Source organism: Melopsittacus undulatus, chromosome 10 (assembly GCF_012275295.1).
Source record: "Melopsittacus undulatus isolate bMelUnd1 chromosome 10, bMelUnd1.mat.Z, whole genome shotgun sequence".
In the NCBI taxonomy this organism is placed as follows: Eukaryota; Metazoa; Chordata; class Aves; order Psittaciformes; family Psittaculidae; genus Melopsittacus; species Melopsittacus undulatus.
Window position 1 is genome coordinate 12,073,866 of NC_047536.1, and position 23,094 is coordinate 12,096,959.

The following is a 23,094-nucleotide window of genomic DNA, read 5'->3' on the forward strand; positions in this document are numbered from 1 at the left end:
GGGGGAGATGGACGGGAAACCTTCACTGCCTCCTCCCAGCTGATCATCACTTCCAGCCCTCTGTGCCCACACAAGGGTGCTCCCAGGAGGTGTCTGTAAGCAAAGGCCACCCTTCAGTGGAGACCCTACAGCTGAGGGTGAGCTCTCCTTCGTTGAGAGCAACGGGCTGTGAGGATGTGGGTGTTCCGATCTCCACAGAGCCTGGACCCACACTGCTGTCACCAGGAGTGATACGAGAGATGACACTTCTACAAGCAATGCATGCATGGTCCTTCAGTCATGCTGCTGGCAGTACCAAGGGCTGTGATGCTGGCAAGCCAACCCAATGGTGAATGAAGAGTGTCTCATCCATTTCACACAGTTGCTTTCCTGCCACCAAGACAGGCGAATTAGCAGGATCTCAGTCTACCTGACTGTGGTAAATCACAGGGCAGCACCCACAGCCTCTCCCCCCATGCCCAGGATCCACTGGCTGGAGGGTGGAAGCAGAGGGAGTGGGTGCCCCAACTCCTGCCTGGCACCAGGCATCCGGCAGGGTCCTGGCAGCATCGGTGTCCCAGCATGGTGAAGGTGTGTGGGTGTGCTCAGAGGTTGTTGTTCTGGTTGACCTCCTTGTACGTGCCTTTGCTCTTTGCTAGTGTCAGGGTCTCCTGGGTGTCGTTGTGGTGGTGTCTTGCTCTTAGGGAAAGAAAGGGATGGTTTTGCTGTGGGGGAAAGCCCGGGCAGTACCATGACCCACACCATGATGTGGCTGCCTGGGAGCATCCTGTTCCCTGGCATGAGCTGTGCCTTCCCAAGGGGCTGCCCTGAGCCCTGCAGCCCATGCAGCCCCGAGCCCCTGCACTGAGCATCTGCCCGCACAGATGGGGCACCCAGTGCAGGCTGGGACCTTGAGCACAGAAATGCCACTTGGGTCCCGGCAGACCCGCAGTACCCTGTGCCTCCACCCCACGGGTGGCATTAACCAAGAGCCCACAGCCAGGTCTGTCAAAGCCTTTGGCAAGAACAGAATCTCTTGTGCTGCTTCTGCACCAGTACTTACTTTTCTCTGTTGAAAACAATGAAGTCCCTCTGGAGCATCTCCAGGTGCTTCTGCAGGTGGCAGGCCTTTCACAAATAGAAAAATAGAGAGATGAGGAATAGATTCACAGCTGACACAGACATTAAAAGGAGAATTGCAAGGTGATACAAGTATTTTCATGTATAAAAAGCATCTATGTATAAATATATTTATCTTTAGGCATAAAAAACATTTAGGTATAAAAAGCATCTTTAGCACTGCAGTGGGGAGAAGGGCCTTCAGACTCTCCTCTTACAAAACCCATGTGTACATGTGCTGCCTGCCACCAAAGGGAAGATACGGAAGAGTTTTGGGAATAAAGTTGGTCACAAGGGAAAAAAATGGTCCATTTATACAGTTTGCTGTGCTCTTGCTGGATGGCAATCAGCTTAACTGGAAAATGAGAGACTTCTTGACCACATGCTTGTACCTTTGCTCTCACCTGGGAGGAATTGCTTCTGCTGGTGTCTTTCTCCTTCTTAGCCAAGCGCTTTTTTTTCTTGTGAAGAGGTTTGGATTCTAGGATCATTTCTTCCAGTTCGAAGGCTGGATCACAGTTCAGTCTGCCTTTCTGCAGAGGGAGAGGTGCCCTGAAGTGATCAGAGCCTGTCTGAAGGTCTGGACTGCCTCCTGGAGCTGAATTCTGCAAAACGGAGCTGAACCCATGGTTCTGCACACACAGGGCACCCTCTGCACTGCTGCCGCGTTCCATCATCCCTTCAGCCAGGGCACACTGCCGAGGGCTGACAATCAACCGCTTCGTGCTCCCTGCTTCTGCTCTGCCTTTAAGCTGCTTTGAAGTGAGGGATGGTGTGTCTGTGCTGGGGAGGAGTGCAGCAGCTGCCTGCAGACCTGGCTTTAAAGCAATGCATGTGCACCCACCACAGGGAAAACCAGCTACAGAGGGGGGAAACACAGGTCACAAATATGTGTAGTTTAGCCCAACTTTTGTCTGGCTGAAAACCAGAGTAATGCTGCACCAACAGTTTATTTTCCATAAGGGGTATGTTACTTCTGTGCTTTCAATCCAATTAAAAAAGTGTCAGAAACTCTCATCTATCGCACTTGTTATTTTACTACAAAGAACAGGCTTGTTCAGGAGAGCCATTGCAGGAAAAAACGATTGTCCTGAATCAGTGGGGATCTCCAGGCTGCTCAGGAGCCTGTATCTGGTGGTTGGTCTTTGTCTTTCCAGAGCAGGTCTGAAGCAGCTAAGAAAGGCTGCTCAGAGCAGGTTGCTCATGAGGGCTGTCAGTGTGTGCTTCACCTGCTCTGACCAGTTCTGCATCCAGAAATTCTGGGAATATTATAAACAGAGCAGATCAGTTCTGGGGCACCCACACTTTGTAGTCAGTCCCTGTTACTCCTTATTACACACACAGGAAAGTGGAAATCCTGCCCATGCCTCTCTTTCCCCTATCCCTTGTGACATCTGATGCTCTTGTGGAAATCTGTAAGAACTCCTGTGGCCTGGTGCCTGGTGTGAGGACAGACTGCAGCCTGTAACACCTATAAAAGTGCAGTTCCTTACCGTGGGAATGAATTCTGGCATTATCCGTTTCTGGAGAACAGCGTCCCAGTTCACGTCTGACAGGTATGGGAAGTCCTGGATATCTTTCAGCTGAGAAAAACGCTTCTCAGGGTTCAGCTCAAGCAACTGCAGTGAGAATTAAACAGAAGAGGTGAGAGAGGGAGACCCTGAGATGTGAGATCAGAGATTGTTCTGGGGTCCAGCAGCTCGCTCCCATCCTGGTCAGACACTCAGACACTCCACTGGATGGGCTCAGGACACAGCACCAGTGACACTGTATTAACACTGCGGCTTTGACTGATGCCTCCTCTCTTGTTCTGGCTCAGAGACCCTTCACCAGTGTGTGCGAGGTGCTCACAGCCTTTAACTCTTGTTTTTATGAACAACTTTTATCCCCATTTCAGGCAATGAGGCAGTGCAGTGACATGAAACAGTCTGTCTAAGGTTAAAAGGTTTCAGAATGGGGAGTTAGTTATGCCTTTGTGTCCCCAATTTAACACTATATCTGTAAACATCCTCTGTTTTCTCACTCTAGTAATGGAATATTCATAAGTGTCATTCCCATGTGAAATAATGCATTCACACAGCTTATTTTGCCCTAGGAATTACTTGTGTGGAAGGAAATAACTGAGGTTTATCTCTGTTCAAGGATTCGGTTTCATGAACTCCTGATAATACGCACTCCAAAGATGTGGCAGGAAACCCAGATGATCCAAACCCCCCCGGAAGGGGTGGATGAGGAGTCCCCAGCCCCTGCCCTGTGCTGGGTCGGGCAGCCAGTGCCGCGCTCCTGTTCCTGCAGGTCGTGCCCTTTGCAGAGCCCCGTGCTCCGGTCCCAGCGCCCGCAATGCAGCTCTGCTGCAAGTGAGAGCTTGCTTGAACAGTAACAAATACAGCTGGGACGGAAGCACAGCTGGCTCATGTCTAACACATCTGGCTGCTGCACCCAATGCCACGGGGCACTTGGAAATCTAAATAACCAAAACATTGCATTATTCATTCACACAGGAGCCTGTACAGCTTGTGGTGTGTCATAGGCTGGGCAAACGCTTCCAACATAACAACACAGAGGACATCTGCAGTAAATACCCTGTGTTACTGCTAGGCCTAATAAAATATTAGCTCCATTTAATTTTAAGCAAATGGAGATATTCTTCAATTCTCTTCTTGGAAAATATGCCACAGTTCTGTCTCAGCAAAGAACTGATGTCTCATTTTCGTGAAAAAGTTTGGGAGTGTTTCATTAGAGATGACAAAATATTTCTACAAAACATTTGGAACAAAGGCCAGATGAAAGCTGCAGTAAGTGCTTCTTCATGGCCTGCATCTGATAATTATTTAAAGTATTTGCATACTTTCCAAAACTTGCAGCTAGTGCTGTTATGTAGTGTTCACTATTCCAGCTTTGCTGCCACTGTAAGCAAACAGTGTCTGACACTGTCAAGCCATCGTTTTGTTTACTGAAGATGTGGCTTCACTTCAGATATGATTCCAGCTTCAGAATGGTTCCAGTAATGATTCTAAAGCAATTTTGATAGCAGCTTTATTAAAAAATAATTGCAGTGGTGTGCAAAGCACATGGCACCGAAGGATTTCAACAGTACCAGCACTTTAATTACTGGGAAAAATGTGGGGGGTTTTGCCAGAATTATTGATACACATATTAATATCTATTACTATGGTATGTCACTCTAGAGAGTTATAGGAGAAACAGTGAAAGCAAAGTCTGCCTGTGTCCTTAGAAGAACCACATTAGCAGCAGCCATGCTTGTCAGCACAAACTCCATCCCCATCACTCCAGGATGCAGCACTGCCAGCTGGTTACTGTATTAGTGCAACTGCAGCATGAGAAGCTGGACATTTACCACCTGAAGGTCGTCAGTACTGGGTCTGGACAGTTTGCAATGGCTGCAAAGGCTACAAAGCACAACGAGGGGCTCAGTGCCCAGATACAGGCTGCCCTGAGCCGTCTGCGCCCACGCTGCACTCACCTTTTTGATGAGCAACACCATGTCCGTGGACCACGCTGCAGGGTACATCACTGTGGCCGTCCTGAACACGTGAGCAATTTCATCTGTGGAAGTGTTGGAGCGAATGTGATACGGCCTCTGGGAAAAGTGCCACCAAGAAAGCATTTTAATTTATCTGGGTTTTCAGACCCCTGGGGAAATCTTTTTTAGAGCAAAAAAGCTTCAAATGAAATCTCCTCATAGATTCCCCATCCTCCCATTGAAAGTCTCTCCCTGTGTGATCGCAGCGCAGTTGAAATAAACAAAATAATAATGTCAGCAGGAACTGTGACAACAACCAGATGCTTAAATGAAGGACAGGAGGGAGGCAAAACCCAAACCAGCACTTCTGCTCCCATCCCTGGAAACAGGGCCATCAAGTCAAAAATCAATGTGATGAACAGTCCTTCCATTCACTTTACAAATGCAAAATTCAAGTGCTATGTTAATATGTTCACAGGGGCACACCACCTCCATTACCCAACAGGTCACAAAGCCGTGTCCCCTTCATGTTCACTAACTTGATCACTCACCATTTGAAAATCTGTTCTTTGAAATATATTAATCAAGGCATTTTATAAAGCATTCTGCAAAGACTGAGGGCAGAGTTTCTTAAAAGCTCATTCTACGTAAAATAGAATCATAGAATAGTTAGGGTTGGAAAGGACCTTAAGATCATCTAGTTCCAACCCCCCTGCCATGGGCAGGGACACCTCATACTAAAGCACACTATAGCAGTACTCGAAGCAGTTCCCTATCCTCACACTCTTTTAAATACCTTTTGCCTAGAAGAATGCAATTTGAATAATTCTGTCCCTCTTTTTTTACACAGCACTTCCAAACCACAAATCTCATCATCTGCCTACACAGCTCCCAACCTTACCAGAGTTAGCAGTGGAGCACTGACATGACAGGTGGGGATTGTTCTTTATTAATTTACATGTTGCAGCTTGCTTTTGCTCAAACTGCTCAATCTTATTACAACAGCAATGAGATTTGTTTTCCAATTGTTTTTTTCCTGCAAGATGGGAGCTCAAAGTAAATTATACTGCGGCCCAGACTAGAAGAGTTGTTGCTCATTTGCCTTGCCCAGCTTACACTCCCTTGAGTGCAGCAGGGAGCTGTTGTGATATGCTGTTCTGTATTGCGACAGTTCCTCACAGCTCTTAGCTGTGATCACAAGAACCCTGGTGAAGATGTGGTTCTGCTTCCTATACTGTGATAACCCTGGAAGCTTGGAATTTGCTTGGGTCTTTCACCCCTGTTCTAAAGCATTAATCTTTCCAACAGAGTGTTTAAGGAAAGGGACAGATGGATGGATGGACAGATGGATGGATGGACAGATGGATGGATGGATGGGGACAGGAGCCACATGCACAATACCCGGGTCCGGAGCAGTTCATAGGCCGTGATCCCCAGTGACCACCAGTCCACAGCAAAGGAGTAGCCGGTGGGTTTTGTGGAGTTAAACATCTCAGGTGCTGCAGAACACAGAAAAAGGAAAGTTTGCCTGCTGCAGTCTCGGGTAAGGCACCAGAACGCTTGGTGTGTGCCCCAGGGAGCAGCCCTGCTGTTCTACCAGGACACAAATTCACCCATTTCCCTTCACCACACCTTTGCTGCTTTTTAGTTCAAAACAGCGGCAGCGCTGGTAGCTCAGTCCTGCATGAAACACCACAGAGGTGGACCCGGATCAGAATGCACATGTGTCCTTGCAGCAGTTCACCTTCCAGTCATGTCGGGTTTCTCGGCTGCTGTCCCGGCCTCACAGTGCAGAAATGTCCCACACTGAGGTGCCTCAGTGTGGAGGGAAGAGCTGACACCCACGGGTGCAAAGCCCTGGATCTCTCACCCTGCCGTGTGCAGTGCAGCCACTGCTCCTGCTGCTCCTACCAGCCCCGAGTCCTGCCTGGCACTGAGTGCTGTCTCGGTGTGAGCCAGCCTGACCCAGCACCCAGGATGCCAGCTTAGCCCAGACACTTGCCTGCCATGGGAACAGATACACCTTGAAAACGTGACCCTGCTGACTGACCACGTGTGCGATTGGCACAGCACAGAACATCTTCCACTGTGTTCAAAGCCAGTGTTCTGGCTCCTCTGTGCCTGCTAATAGGGGGGAGTGGAGGCACAGAATGGAATGTTTTTTTTAGCCAATAAATTTCCCTTTTAACAGTAAGGGGAAGAAAATGCAATAAGATTTTGATGTGAGCTGAGGGCAAGAATTGCTCTAAAAAACCCCAAGCCAAGAGCAAAGCCTTCATTGGTGCATGTTCCTTTTTAAAAGGATTGCACCTGTGATGCACAGATGCGAGGTCAACTTGGTCATTGGATAAAAAGGGGATTCCCAGGAGATTGCCCTGAGGGATTTAGCTATGCAGTAGCTGTAGGGAAGTTGTGTTTTCTGTTGCTTGGTTTTCAGAGGTAGCATTGCTGCATATGAAAGTGTGTAACTTCTGTGAGAGGAGTTGTGTTAGTTGTATAGAAATGGTTTTGAGTGCTTTTGTTTTAGTTAGAGAACTTCACTTTGCAGTTACAGAGACGGTTCTGTGTTGTGTTTGCACAGCTTCTTTCAGCCTCAGCTCAGAATATTCCTCTCTGGCCTTCTCCAGCCCTGATTCCTCACAGGTATGTCAGTGTTATTTTGCTTTATGCTTATTAACAGTGCTTGTGTAAAAAGCATTAAGCAGGGCTCTTGCTGATTTAAAGTCAGCTGCTTTGCTGATTTACACAGTAAGTGACTGAAAGTCAGTTTTCTGTATTCCTCTCAAAAAGTAGAAAAGAAAAATGCACATCATTACATGGCTTGACTGCTGCTTGTGAAATGCTCGGAGATCTCATGAGTGCAACTGTCTTCTGTTGTAATCAAAACCATGCTGTACAGTATGGCACAGTGGCTCTAAAATCTGTGTTAGTAGCTTGCTTTGGTCTGTTGTATGCAATCAGTAGATGTATGCATGTTTCCCAGTGGCATCAGGGTGTTACTGGGGAGGGATTCCTGTTGCGTTGCCCTGCGGCACCTCTTGAGCTTGTTTCTCATTTCCAACAAGCTCATTTTGCTACATACTGGAGGGAAAAGAGTTTGAACTCTCATCAAAAAGGACTCGACCTGTTTCCCACCATAGCTACCAAATGAAGGCCATAAAATGGCAACTGAAGAGCACCCAATTATCAGTGGTTCTTACCCATGTACGGCTTTGTGCCAGCGATGGTGGTGACTTGTATGTCTTTAGTCAGCATTGTGGCAATATTGAAATCAGTGATGTGCACATGTCCTGAAAGACAGAGGGTAATGTCTTACTTGATTAGTTTTAATTTCATAGGATAAACAGCTTTGAATCAACCTTTAAATAAAATACTCCATGGAAAAGAGTTTCCAGGAGCAAAATATTTTGGTGGAAGATGTATTTCACTTGCAGAGGCAGCTCACAGATGTGTCTGGTTACATCAAATATCTCCTTAGCTACCCTTTCGGGGAGCAAAACAATGGAATTCTCCAAGAAGTTGTTAAATGATGATTGGTTTGAGGCTTCATAAATCTGGGGGAAAGAGAACTGACCTTTTCAGAAAGAAAAAAATCCATCATGTTTTGAGCGGGGGATCCTTGGTATTTTTTTGCTTTCTACCTACTGCCCTTTGGGGTTCACAGGTACTAAGTGCTCTCCATCCTCATCTTTAGAGGATGTCTCTGAAATGGAACAGACACTTTTGCTCCAAGCAAAAGAGCCTTGTGCAAGAAATTCAAACATCATCAAACCCTCCACTGGGTATAGGAACAGTTTCTGATGTCACTGCTACCTGAAAACAGGAAAGGAAATATGAGGTGGATGTGATCTGCAGGGGTGAGGAGGGAAATGCTTCCACCTAGTTCTCCCCTGCTCTTCTACTTCCACTTACTTTTTCCAAGCACTTAAATTTATTGTCCTTATTCCCTAAGCTCGTATCAATAAGCATAGCAATCATGCAGAACAGTGCAGGTGATCAGTATAAGGCTGGCTTCACTTCACTGAAACTTGTGGGTTAGTTCAGCCCAATTCTTCTGATTAGATGCAGGTGGTTTGTTCTTCCAGACCTCATCATCCTCCCAGGCACTGAACTTGCTCACCCTGATAAAGGTGGGTTCATTATCAAAACATCAGGTCTTTTGTACCTGGTGTTTTGCAGAGTCATTGCCTTCCTCTGCAACAACAGAGGGTGGCTGAATTGCTCATTTCCTCTAACCACAGAGATCAAATTGAAGTGGCTTCTACTGACTGAGATGCTACAACACTGCCCTCAATTGTCAGCTTCAACAGCTAGAAATTCACTCTTTCTAGTTCATGAGGTGAAAAGAATAAGATCACCTTTATGTGTCTGAAAGTTGATGCTTTGTCAATGAACTGTTGTCTCTTCTGAATGCTATGAAGCATTTAAGTAAATCTTTAGGTTTGTGCCTATACATGTGTTATTCAAGAATAGTGATACAAGTTTCCCTTCTGCAAATACCTCATCTAACTGGGGAAAATCTAAAAGTTAAATTCATTATTTCACCTAAGAATGCTGTCAGGGCTCACCTCTCACATGGTATCTAACAGATCTGTCAGGGCACATGTCCCTTCTTGTTGCTTAAACTGTGTTGCTAAAGAGCAGGTAGCAATCACTAGGGAGTACTTGAGAGGAAAGAATGATACACAACTGTCCTATCTGGATGTGTCCTCTCTGTCCTTGCATTGTTTCCTTTCATCTCTAGCTCTCATTCCACATTGTGGGGAGCTGTTTTCATAAAGATGAATCACAAAGACTTGTAAAGAATTTGCTATTCCAAGCACAAACATGCCTTTTTATGGATGTCTCTTTTAAACTATTAACTTCAAATAAATCACAGGTTTTATGAGCCAGCTCACTTGGGAAATGACCAAACCAAGCCTCTGGGGCCGAGGGGGAAGGCTGCAGACGGTGCGAGCAGGCGGAACAGCGGCTGCGGCGCTATGGAACGGGTGGGCTGAGGAATGCGATGGGTGCCTCTGCTGGCGCTCAGAGCCAGGCGTAAGGCTCATGTTTTCCTGGCTGCTCAGCACCTCAGAGTGCAGCCAGAGCTGTGCTCCAGGCACTGCATCCTTCCCAAGCTCATCCTGTCTGTTCTGAAGCTGTCGGATCAAGCCCATGGTTCTGCATTAAGGCAAAGAACTTTCTTATTATATTCAGCACCTCTTCCTATGTAATTCCTTCATCTTTCCAGATCATCTTTTGAACAGAAAATACAGAGCTTCTGCAGATTCGACTAAGGTAATATTTTAAAGAATATGAAAACAGAGACATTAGGAGCTGTGGAGTACAGAGGCTCTTGGACAAACTGTACTGTAACATTCTTAGATGAGAGCAAATGGGCTGGGCATGCAGTACCTGCACTGGCAGGAACTCATCCATTTTAGCACTGCCCTCAAGAAATAATACTGAGCAAAGGCATTATAGGGCTCTGGCAAAAAAAAAAAAACCCAACCAAACAAACCCTATCAGTTTTAGCAGAGAGAAAAGCTCAGTTTTATTCAACTTTATTAGGCAAGTGACATGGCCAAAACCTGCTGATGAAATAGTCACAGTTCTTGGAAACTGCCATCTGTTATATTCCTTTATTCCCAGGTGAGCTGTGCTGTCACTGAGCCAAATCGACTGCTCATTACAGGAAGAAGTCACTTTGTGCTTGGAATGACCGCTGAAGGTGGTCAGCAGCTGAGGAATTTTCACTGTGAGACCTGATCCCAGTTGCTGATGTTGAACAATTGCTTTATTTATTGCACAGAAAGACAGTTGCCCACTATTCCAGTTTATTTATGCCTCACTTTAATTTCTTAGCTGAAATTGCTATGCTAATACAGAATGTCACCAAACAGGGTGACAGGCAAAGGCATGAGGTGTGTGCCAGGTTCATGATACAGGAGTCACAGCTGGAGAGGTACTTCACAGATGGAAAGGAGGAAGAGCCAAAGGACAGAGTTAGGGGGCAAGAAGAGTTTTAAAATTAAGGTCTTCAGGTGCTTAAATACTCCCTGGGCACCAGTCTCAATCAAGAACATTATAGAGAACTGATGTTGGCAGATAGCACGTGTTTTGTGATCACAAAAAAGCCTGGTGAACACTGAAGGCAGAGAATGGGAAGCTGCAGCTCTGCTCCATGGGGAAAGAGATGCTGGAAAACAAGCACAATCTAGGCTAACTATAAATAAAATGTCACAATAACAGTTGCTGTGGGGACAAGAAAAGAATTGAATTGTGTGTACACAAAGCTTTCTGTATGCATGAGAGGATGCACCTTTGTTGCCATGGATGAAGAAGAGGAATACTACAGGTCGTAGCCAGAAGGACACTGAAGTCGGGGTAAATTCACACAAAATAACTGAAACCTCTGCAACAGACAGGTAAAACATCACAGTGAGCAGAGAATAAGCTCAAAATCAGCCTAAATTGCAGTGTCATTACAGAAGTTTGCAGGTTACCTCCTGCTGAGCTGAATGCAACTGCAAAGACAAGCCTCTGTTTTTCCCCTCTTTGGGAATGCTGACCTACGTTTCTGTGGCTCTAGTGCTTCCAGATCCCTCCCAGGTGGCCCGTTCCCCCCGTCCTATGGGGCACAGAGGCTCTCTGGAGATGGTGACAGATGACCCCGGAGCACCCGCGGCTGGGGCTGACCGCACGCGGCCCCGCACCTGGCCGAACAGGACCCCGCGGGAGGGGGCCCGGGTCCCTGCACCGGTCCGTACACGGGGCAGCAGCGAGGCTGGGAGCAGCTCTGCTGACGGCTCCTCCATAAATCATGAGCCAGCGTGGAGGCGAGAGGGGGAGAGCCCGGGCTCGGCCGCTGCCAGGCAACCCTGGTCACACGCGGCAGTTGCAGCCGCTCCTCGGGAGCTTCAGCATCTCCGTTACAGCCTCTGAAGCGAAGACATTTCTAAACTAAGACTAAAGGGAAAAATAAAACAACATCTCTAATATCCCCCACCTCAAATCCTCTTTGGAGCTCCCTCCCAATGTCAAATGCTCAAGGAAAAAGGAAATACTTGAATCTGAATACCTGAGAAGGATTATTTGTTCAGCCATAATTCATTCTATTTGTGAGTCTACATCACACCCAGCCTGCAATTACATGAGCATTTCCATTGAAATTATATTTCGAGAAAGTTTAAAGCAGGAGCCATGAAGGTCTTAAAATAAGGTCTGTGAGGCAACTAACCACAGGCACACAAAAAGTGTTGGTCCTGGGACACCAGCAGGTCAGTCAGTCTGAGGAGGTGTGGACAAAACTGAGGCACCCTCATAAACATCACTGCATCACAGGGTGTCCAGTGCCCTGAAGGTACAAGATGCCGCCACTCAAAAAGCAAAAGACGGCAACCAAAGCATGAAAGGATGGTCCTAGTCCTGTCTGAGCTGAGATTGAGCAACACAAAGTGAGGAAAATTGACAACCTGAACTTCACTTTGGATGTCCTGGTTCTGACTCTGCTTTTCTGCATATGCACAACCACAAAGCAAATGACACTTACCATGCTCATCCAGTAAAATGTTGTCAGGCTTGATGTCTCTAAGAGAAAAGGCAGAGGAGAGACAGCCATTAGCCTAGAGAAGTGACATAGCACATGGCTACAGATGCTTTAGGAATGCCCAGGCTCCAGAGGAACTCACTTCCAGAAACATTGTGCCTGAGAAGGTGTTTTTGCTGGGGCTCTTCAGCTCTGATATTCCTGCAGGGTTTGATTTGGGCATAAGAGAACGACTAATTAAAGAGCAGAAGCAGAGGGGTGGTTCAGGGCTATGGCTGTGATGGCTGCTGTGGTTTGGACTAGCAGCACTCAGAGCAGTCCACTGACAATGTTGGAGCTTCTTTTTCTTCTCCTGCTAACCTCATAATCTCTTTCAGTACTGTATGTTCCCCATTTACTAAATAAAAATGCAATTATTTCAACATCTTTGTTTAGAAACACATGGGTCCCCACAGGTTTTGTTCCTGAGTTAAAAACAACCAACAAACAAAACCCAAAGTAATAATACCTACTGCAATGCTTTCCCTTGAAGGGACAAAGTGTACACCTGATACACCTACTGTATCCACCTGAGTGACTTTACAAGACATTACCTGGTTTTAATGAGCTCATTACATCAGTCCCCATTCACCTGCTCTCAGGCACCTGGCAGCCGAGCACCATGCACGGGGTAGAACAGACCCTGCACTGCCCTGGTGCCCTGCTGGCCCAGAGGAAGGAAAGGAGCAGGTTTAGGATCTTTTTGAGAATGCAGTCACTGAGATAGAGTTTGAACTCATTTGACCACCTGGAACCAGGAAAAGACATCTCAGTATCATGTAATAGCTTTCTGTTCTCTGGTATCTTCTCACCAAAACTGCTCCAGTGGGCACTGAATACCTCTCCCCTTCCTTGTGCCACCCCCAGCACACAGGTAAGCACAGGGATCAGAGTCCTTATCAGGAGTTCAGATGGCCTCAGGTATGCAGCTGGTTTGCCCTGTCAGTGCAGCAGAACCGCCTCAGGTTAGAGCTAAACAGCCCAGAGGGAAGGAAGCTCCATATCTGACCATGAAAAATGGGGATGCCAGGCGTGGGAGAAAACACTGACTTAAGCAACAGCTTTAGGAAATGTTTCAGCAAGCAGGGTTTGGAAAAAAATTGATTCTTTGAATCCCTTGATAGAAAAGTGTGTTCAAAATTTTGAAATGAACCACAAAGGTTTTTGTTTCTAATCCATCTTCCAATATTTTCTTAATTATTATTGTTTTTCTTTCCACTGGGGCCTTTTCTGATGGACTTACACCAGCACAGCAAGATCCTTCCCATGATGCAAACAATGAACAGGGATAGTTTTGTTTATTGGCTATTTGTATATTTGGTTTTTATAAACTAATTATACCATTTCCTACCCTGGAAAAACAAAGAAACATTTCCCACTCTTCTCCACGCACATGGGAAATAATTCCAACCATGGTCTGTGTTTGCTGTCTCTGCACAGCTTCATTCAAACAAAACAAGCAAACACTTGCCTGTCTCCTTGTTACAGATGTTGCAGCTCAATTGACTCAGCACAGTCACTATCAATCTACCCCTGTCCCACTGGGTTACAGTGGTAATTAAACAACTTGCACTACAGTGTTCATTAAATAATTTGCAAATTTAACCAACTGCCATACATGTTTTGTTGTGCTTGATTCACCTTAACCATGTAGAGCTGCTTGAAGTACACACTGCAGCCTGAACTTTAGCTTTTCCTCACCTATGTTTACAGCTTGGAATGGGGACTGCAGCCCCAGGCACACTGTGCTCCTGTAGCTGTCGTGTCCTTCATCATTATGATGATCATCATTGTCATCATCATCCTTCAGACTTATTCTTACAACATTGAGCCTCTAGCCCTTCAGTCCTATAAACAGTACTACTAGTTGTAATGTATTACTCATAGAGAAAGATTTCTTCTCTGTTCTTCCTCATGCCTCTGCCCCACTGAAATAGTTCAGGCCAAGCCAGCAGCAGGATTTACCCCTCACTGCCCAGGACAGAGACACCGAGGCTCCATTTCATGGTGTATAATTCATGCTCATGCATTATTTGGTGCGGGTGAGCAGGTGTCAGCACGACATCCCTGTCACCACACACTGGAGCACGTCCCAGGGCAGCTGGGACGCTGGGATCAGGTGCATCAGGGTAGAGATCTGTGCAGGTACAGAGCAAACCAGCAGCACAGGACATGGCTCTCCTGAGAAAGTGGGAGCTGCCCCAAGCAGGGCCGGCTCTGGTGCACACAGCAAAACGCTGCTGGCACCCTGGGCTCTGCACAGCACCCGGCAGCCTCCTGCTTCCTCGAAACAGCAGCCAAATGCCACGGACATAAACAAGCCTCAGTCTTCATCTGCCCTTCCACAGCATGGTCCTTCCCTGACAACCAGGATCATTTTACATTGTGTACCATGCTTTGTCTTTACACCTCACAGAAATACGCTTCTAAAGTGATACTTATAAATGAGATCATCTTCTTCCCAACTTTACTAACCCCCTGCTGGTCCTTCCCTCATCACACCCCCTGTTAGCAGCTGCTAAATCAAAACTATGGAGGACCCCTGAGGTTTGCATGGCCCAGTTCACCAGCAGGAAGCAGTTGCACATCCATCCATCCACCCATACACCCACCCACCCACCCACTCATCCGGAGCTGACCCTGCCTCTCCAAGCAGGGAAAACCTCTACCTCCTCTGTTACTCTGTAGGTCTCCCAGTGTGTGGAAAGAGCTCAAATACTCTTTCACTGGCCATAAAAAATCTTGGTGACCAAAAAGAAGCTCTCACCATTTCCAGAAAGGGATTAATCTCATACAGAGAACTGCCATGTTTGGTCTCATTCCTTGTCTTAGGGAGAGGAGCAAAAGGCAAATACCTATGAGTGTGATAGCAGGGGAATTCTGAATGCTGATGCCTACCCACCCTCGACCAGGACAGATATTAATGAGCTACAGCTCATTTCTCTGGGAAACATGGTGTTTTACATAGAAGCATACAGCCTAGGAGCACCAGCCCACCTCCGAGGTCCCCAGCTGACCTGTGGATGATGTGCCTGCTCTGGAGATAGTCGAGGGCCAGCACCAGCTCACAGATGAAGAGCTTCACGGTGCCTTCTTGGAACCTCACGTTCTGCTGGAGGTGGTATCGAAGATCCCCTCCAAGCAGCAGGTCTACCACCATAAACATATCTTCTTCATCTTGGAATGAGTACCTAGAATGGTGTAAGCATGGTTCAAGTACATTGAAAAAAGACAGGTTATAATGAGATATATGGTACTCCTGGGAATACTCATCATTTCTTGGAACTTTTTCAATTGGGAAATAATAATTTCATGACCTTTCCATGCTCCATTTCCTGTTGCAGCTAAGCTCCTACTGGCATACCTGAGATGACCATAATTTAGCTTCAGATTCATAACAGTCAATAAAACCATTGGCTCCACACAACAGGGGATGCAGCTGCTGCTCTCTGATGTTCCTCTTTAAGTGACCCCACTTGATGCAACTGTTTACCAAGTGTCCCTCTGAGGCAGTGACCAGCTATGAGCTTTTTTCTCATGGATTTCTTCTCACAATACATGAGCATCTTCATGTGATGAGCAGCATCAGAGAAACAAAGTATTACTCCACACAAAGCTTATAGTGCAGGTACCATTCAGAGTGCAGGAAAGCTAAGGAAATGATAACAGCATCCCTAAGCCAGGAGCAACATGAAAATAGGGAAATTCAGCTGATTTGCTCTGTGAAGGTCTACCCATATGTCGTTTAGTTCTCAGCTGCTCTGTTTTACCTGGAACTGTTTCTTCAAGTAGGAGTGCAAGGTTTGGAGCTATGTCCAAGGCTCTATGAGGTCTAGATATATGGTTCTCATTCATACCCTGGTTAGAACAACACTGACTGGCCATACTATCAAAATCATGAGAGTTGACCAAAGAGCATTCAGGTTTCAGGAGGCTGCAGAAAGGAACACTAAGTTATTTAAAGATTTGTGATCATCAGTGTGGTTTAGCCTCACATTTTGTGTTTAGCATTGGTAAGTTCTACCTCCTTCTAAAAATAAATCCAATATCCAATAAATGTAAATACCCACCACCCCAGAGTGATCCTGTGACCACAGTGTATTTGCCACTGCATCGTGTGCTGTATGAGACCACACGACTTGAAATATTACTGGTGTCCTAATAAAAATAACCTGGCAGAGTAACAGTAATAGAGTTACTTAAAATTCCTTTCTACTGCCCCACTGCAGCAAAACACACTGAATCAGATGGGGAAGAATTAGTGTGTCTTTTATCACTCAGATGGTCAATCCCATTGCTAATTGTTGAAAAAGGACTATAACCAGAGTGTGTATGTTGCATTTATCAGGTACTCTTGAAGGAAGGAGACTCTTTTACACAGACATTTCCCTAATAGTTGTTTGGGTTTCTGCAATAGAATTTGAATGGTATTATTTGTCTGTCAGTGAATTCACTGATAAATTGCTTTTATCTTTGCTGATCAGCAGAAGCTCAGTCAAATGTCAAGAAGGTATTAAGGAAGGTTGTTTAAAGTACAAAACAAATCACAAAATCGGAATCAGTAGGTGATGAGAAGAAAGCACTGCTTGGCTATTGACCCTGTGCTCTTACTGCATGGTCCTGGGAGCTGCTGCTTGTTGTAATGAGCACAATTAAATAACACTGGGTTATGGTCACAAGCAATGCCTGCCTAGGAAGAAACAACAAGGGAACACACGAATAAACTCTCCTGTGCTTGTCTGGGGGCCAGGTGAGATAACTTTTTGTTTAATTAGATGAGATCCTCTAAGAACAGAGTCCCAGTAAGTGGAACAGCTGAGGAGCCTCATGAGACTGACCCATGGTACAGGATGCACCTTCTCCAGAGCACAGAAATGTGCAAGTCGGGTCTCAAAGACATCTCTATCTGACCACACTGACTTAGCCAGCAAGCAAAGGAGCAGTATCTTACCATAAATTAACCAGGAAGGGGTGTTCCAGGCCCTGCATAATCTGCAGCTCCTTGAAAACATTTCTCACTTCATTACGCTCCACGCACTTTTGTTTATTCATATATTTCATGGCATACATCTTCTTGGTGTCGTTCTTTTGCACAACGCAGACCTAAGTGAGCAAACAGATAAAGCAGAGATGAGTTCTCAGCAGATTTAGACAGGTAAAACCGTCACATGGGTGTTCTACAGGGGCTTCGACAAAGTCCACGCCACCAAGTCTCAGCTCCACGCACTGACACTGCAACACTGGAGCTCACAAGTAAATTTCTCACCCGGTTTTCAGCCAGAGAAGCGTTGCTGGTGAGAAGGTGAGGGGAAGGAATTTGTCACCACAAAGACAGGAGAGAGGGAAGTGCACACAAGTAAATGTTTTATTTAACAGCACTGAATAATCTTGGTCATGTCTATCCTTCCCACATCAGTTACTGTTCGGACAAGTCCTTTCCATCACAGAACTTCAGGTTAGAAACTGGGGAGCAGCACCCTCTTGGTAAGTTTCATTCAGCTCACAGTGAACCTTGAGCTTTGTTTGAAGCTCCTGGATTTTGAATTTTAATCTTTCTTTAGTTGTATTTCATCAATTCCTGAAAGAAACCTTGGTTCAAGGGAAGACTTGGGGTTTTTCTGAGTAAAACAAAACAGACCAGTTTTCCAGATTTGTTCCCATAGCACTTTGAGTTTGGGATGCAAGGTTTCTGTCAACCACCAAGTAAATCTGTCTAGAGATTTCTGTCACACTCTGTACCTAAAGCACATACCCCATTCCTGGCAGAGTGTGCCTTTACGGGACGTGGCAAATGACTTTCTAGAACCCTGTTGGTGTATTGGGCAACTGTATGGGCAGTTCCTTAACAGCATTAAAATAAAATGCATGACCATAACCTGATGCTTAACAGCAAACTCTGAGTCTCACAAAAATACCCTCTTAAAATTGCCAGGTCTTTCATGTTGACTGTAGCTCTTTATTAAAGCTGCATCATGGTGTTCAGTGTTGATTTGATGGGAAATGTCAGAAAATGCTTATCGAGAAACATACCAAAAGTCAGCTCATTTGATTTGTTGGTTTCTTATTTTAATCTCCTGTAATAGAGATGGTGGCTACAGTGTGGATGAGGAATCAGGCTCTTTTTCCCTCTTGATTACCAGGAGTTGAAGCTCCAGTCAAAGCTCATTGCCAATGCAGGGGTTTATTACTCTCACGTGAGCCTCTAATTCACCCATTTCTCAATTTATCACATTCCCAGCTGTTCAAATGGTGATTAGTTCACAAAATACTTACTTTTCCAAAGCTGCCCTTCCCAATAGCTCGCAATATCTCAAAATGATCAAAGGTGACTGCAAGAAAGAGCAAACATTCACATATTAAATAGACGAGCAAATGTCTGATGCTATTACATGATTTCTACTCTTTTTCCATAATTGCTGAGAAAAACAAGGGATACCCTGTTGCTTTTGGAGACCTGGGTGCTGTTTTAAACCTGGTGTTTAAAGGCTTTTTCTCTTTGCAGTTCAGCTGCTAAGGCAAGTTCCCTGGGTCAGTCTTTGTCAACAGCAGGTCAGGCAAGGAACCATCAGTGAATATATTCACTCTGCCCTACCTATTAAACATGAAAGCCTCATCTTGTTCCTGCTGAAACCAAATGCAAACAAGTTGAGTCCATCAAACACTTATACCAGTGAAGACATTGATGGGCAGCTGGATATTCTTCTCCCTGTGGTATTCCAGACAGCTGTTTGATAACTGAGCAAGATAAACCCAGCGACGTGGGCAAAGCTCTGCTGCCACACAGCATCCAGAAAGGTTGATTCTGCTCAGAAGGGTGACAGAAGAGCAGCAGCTTTGCAGACCACTCATTGGAACAAGAGGGAGGAACGTGAATGTGCATTTCAGCTCCTGGCCTCCTGTGGGGGATGGAGCTAGGAGCTGGGCATCTGCACAGCGAGAGAGAATGTTCTGTAAGGGCCAATCTGAAGGACCCTACATATCAAGTGTTTCTGATCAGCCAGGATGAAGCTGCCTGTGTTTCATCTCAGGCAATAAATAGATCCAGAGAAACAGCAAATCAAATTATCATACAGCAAACACAATTTAACTGCACTGGGCACAAACCCTGCTGCTGCCTGCTGGATAAGGAACCACAGCAGTGGTTACTGAGTTGAATGTTCTGGATCATGCTAACGCTCCTCCAAAAGGCTGGTGCCCAGCAGCCATCAGCTAAGGAAAGGTCTTGCTGCTGGCTGGGCCAAACCACAGAGACACCCTTCAACACACCAGGGGAAGGTCCTTGTATTTTAATAAACAGCTGAGCTGGTCACAAGAAAGCTAACTTGCATACATTTTATTTAACTCTCAGTCTAGGCACAATCACATTTAACCTCTGGTTTAGCTTTCCTACCATCCCCAGTTTTCACAGTGAGCCAATCCTGAGTCTCACTTCCAGAGAGTACTGAAATTTGTGGTGCCAAACATGTGTTCTTCATCCTGAAGACACATCTACAGATTTGACAAGCCTCATTTCACTGCCTGATGGCATCTAAAACAACAAAAAAAACCCAAGCATTTGCCCTTCAGAGGGAAAATTCATGCAATGTGCCAACTCAGACAGATTATGTTTAAGAGATGCCAAAGAAGATAACAGAATTGTTATAAAGGAGTAACTGAAGCGTAAGCATGAAACACCATTGTGGAAGCAGGGGTTGTATTTCTAAACCCAGGTTCAAGGAACAATATCTAAATTAAAAAAAACTGCAGAACCTAACCAGCCCCCAAACACATCCTTACTGGGGACAAGTCGACGCTGCCAAGAACCCAAACTCTACCTGCCAAGTGGGAGTTGATGCTTTCGGGACTCAGGTCATCCCATCCCTACCCACCCCAGTACAGCCAGCACAACACTGCACGGTCTGGTAGGGCTTGCCTTCCTTTTGTCACACATTTCCCCCATTTTCATTATCTGCACTCTGTCCCTTCTCTGCTCTGTAGCCTCAGGAAAACAAGTGCTGCCACCAGATCAGGAATGATAACGTAAGTCCCTCTGTGTGGGGGACCTGAACTTGATGCAGATCCAGGTGAAGAAACAAAGACAGATCTAACACACTTCTCAGTCCCAGAGCAATTTAAAGGCAGAGCAGTCGATGGTGGGCTGGAGAGGACATCAGCAAAGGGCCACAGAATGACATATGTCCATCTCACCCCACCATTGCCCTCACCTACTATCTATTTCTGCTTTTTCCAACAGATCTGGCCAGCTGGGGAGGATATCTGGCTGCCATCCCCCAGGATGCTTTCCACACCCCTGTGCCCAGAAGCAGCACAAACAAAACCCAGCTTTAACATGGTTTCATCCTGACTGCATCGGGAGCTGAGATCGCCTTGGAGCACTGAACCTTCTGTTCATTATATTTTCTTTTCATCTCATGAGCTTGTTATGCACAACTGTGCCTACTCGGAGGAAACACTAAGAAAAAATACTACTGTCATCCCACTTCAGCCGAAGGCAAACGGATCCCCTTGGGGGGGTCACCTGACAAATAAAACTTATGGTGCACAGGAAACAGTCAAATTACAGCAACAGCGATTTGGGAAAACCTTCAGGAGGCATCATGTCTGTGTGCGAGTCAAAGGATGAGCGAGCACAGGCCCTGGTGTGTGCCTGTCTCTGCACAGCACAAAGTGGTCCACTCAGCACAATATAAATCCAGATATTTCCACCCTCAAGTCAGCCCCTTCATGACCCTGTTTTGCAAAAGGTTTCACCCCATTGCAACTTCCTGAGTATTCTACAAGCTGTTTAGCTGGGGGGGTTTAAGCACAGCTCTCTGAGAGGCAGACCCAGCGCCTGGGTGGAATGGCATATGCTCATGAGCCCAGCAGAGGTGGGATTTGGGCTGTGCACCGGAGCACTGACATCATTCATGCTGTTGCTGCTGACACCTATGTAGGTCCCAAAGGAAAAGTCTCTCCATGACACAGCTGAAGAGGTGGAGCTGCTCCCCACCAGCCTCAGCCCAGGAAGTGACCCCACAGTGTCATGGAGCAGAGGAGCCGTTGTCCTGCTGTACCCAGCAGCTCTTAGCTGAATGACAAGACTGTGACATTGAAGTTGATGCAATCGCTGATCACAAATTTGCCAAGAAAACAGAAAAGTGAATAGGGGATGTCTCCATTTCAGCTAGGTTTCTCTCTACCCCTGTATATTAAAATACAGCTAATTAGAGAAAAAACATACCACCACTTTTTCAGTTCAGGCAGGTCCATGAAAGCACAACCACACCAGACTGGACACTGCAACTGAGTGCAAGGGTGACCTCTGAGCTCATTGAAACTCAACAGTTCAATACTGAACCACTTGAGATGGTCTGGACCAGGTCCTTCCCTTGACTTCCTAGCAAGACACAAACATGCTGACCATGTGGCACAGCATTTCACACTTGGGAATCCCAGTGCCCTTTACCACAGGGCTCACAAGAGCTTCACATACTGCCAGGTTTTGTTTGCAGGAACCAAGCCCCTTCCAGGCATAGAACTGGTTCTCATAAGAAATCACTGGCCTGAGAAGATTTACTGCCCCAGGTGAAAACGCATATGGCAGTGAGCAAGCTGAGTCATGCAACAGAAAATACATTTATGGAACAATCTTTTAATGACTGACTATACTCTTGGCAGCACAGTGACACCGGCCTCCAACACTGCTCTCAGCAATGTATTCTCCTTTTCCAGCCAACCAAGCCCTCATTCTGGTCTCCAAGTGCCAGTGGGTAGAGCTGCCCAGCGGGGCAGCCACCGGGAGCCTCCACCTCTGCTGACCAGGTCCTTCTCTGTGTCCCTCCCACCAAGCCCAAAGCAGGGACAGGAACGTGCATTGCTGAATCTATCTTACCATCACACTTCATACTCATCCTCCTTGTGCTTGGTCTCCAGAATAAACCTCCCCCACCTCCACAAGCACAGCATTTCCTCACTGCCTTCAAAACACCACACAGCATCCCAGAGACATCTCAAAACCAAACCTCTGCCAACTTTCTCCCAGTGCCCAGCTGCACAGAGAAGAGGCAAAATGACCATCTGACACTGGACACAGCTCTGCAGGCAACCAAGAACATGCTGCAGACATTGATATGCCTCTGGTTAACCAAAACCTCTGTGTGTTTGCAACTCCATCACAGGAGCTGGTGGCAACTCTCAGTCACCATCTCTGCATTGGTGGACTCTTCAGTTCAAGACAACGACTGGGAAGAGCTCTTACCATCTGCGTTTTCATCGAAGGGGGGTGACTTGCTGGAGGTGTTTGCTCCCATGATGTGCTCAGCCCGGGCTCAGCTCTCTCCACCGTTCTCGGGTCACCTCCCGCAAAGCCAATGCCTCCTTGATGGCGATTCCCAGGGGTCACTCCCAGCAAAGCTAGGCAACGTTCTGCTGCTGCTTCCTGGAGAAGGCAGAACATGTGCCCACCTGAGTGCCACAGCCAGGGCTTTATGAGCAGGCTGTGCTCTCCAACAAGGTGCTCAGCAGCACTGAGGTAAGGGTCAGACCTTCACACGCGAGGCGAGCAGGGTTAGAGTTACAACTGATGGGCCGCTACCGCGCTTCCTCGGAAGGGGACCGCAGCTCAGAGGGGGTCGCAAATAGTTTCTCTTAAACCTCATTATTGCTTAAGCGCTGCTCAGGGCGGGGGATGCTGCTGAACAACGGGGACCAGGCAGTAACAGCAGCACAGAGCGCTCTCCTATCGCTTCTGTCCCAGAGAAACCGCAGGTGACTGAGCTCTCCCGCAGCCACCGGCACGGACAGGAGCTGGTGCCGCCGGTGCCGCCTTTGCCCGCGTCCTCCCGAAGCCCGTTCCCGGGACCCTGCGCTCCCACCGCGGCTGACAACGAGTGCTGGGACCCCCGGCGCTGGGCTGAGCACGGCCGAGGGAGGCACCTACCTGAGAGGGAGCGGAGCTGAC

At 46.7% G+C, this 23,094-nt stretch overlaps 1 protein-coding gene across 2 annotated transcripts; it reads right to left on the reverse strand.

Moving 5' to 3' along the window:
* Window positions 1-584: 584 nt before the first annotated feature.
* Window positions 585-22,470, reverse strand: STK32A (serine/threonine kinase 32A). Of its 2 annotated transcripts, none has more exons than XM_031047391.2 (12): window positions 22,393-22,470; window positions 18,426-18,481; window positions 17,104-17,255; window positions 15,170-15,343; window positions 12,117-12,154; window positions 7,783-7,872; window positions 5,984-6,081; window positions 4,583-4,699; window positions 2,592-2,717; window positions 1,503-1,631; window positions 1,043-1,107; window positions 585-678 (listed from the first exon to the last, which is right to left on the reverse strand). In XM_031047391.2, exons 1-12 carry the CDS (start codon window positions 22,442-22,444, stop codon window positions 585-587), a joined length of 1,191 nt encoding a protein of 396 aa, XP_030903251.2. In that variant the 5' UTR covers window positions 22,445-22,470. The 2 variants fall into 2 exon arrangements, with proteins under 2 accessions (XP_030903251.2, XP_033922823.1); XM_034066932.1 differs by having other exon boundaries at window positions 1,503-1,687; window positions 2,570-2,717; window positions 22,393-22,444.
* Window positions 22,471-23,094: the final 624 nt, after the last annotated feature.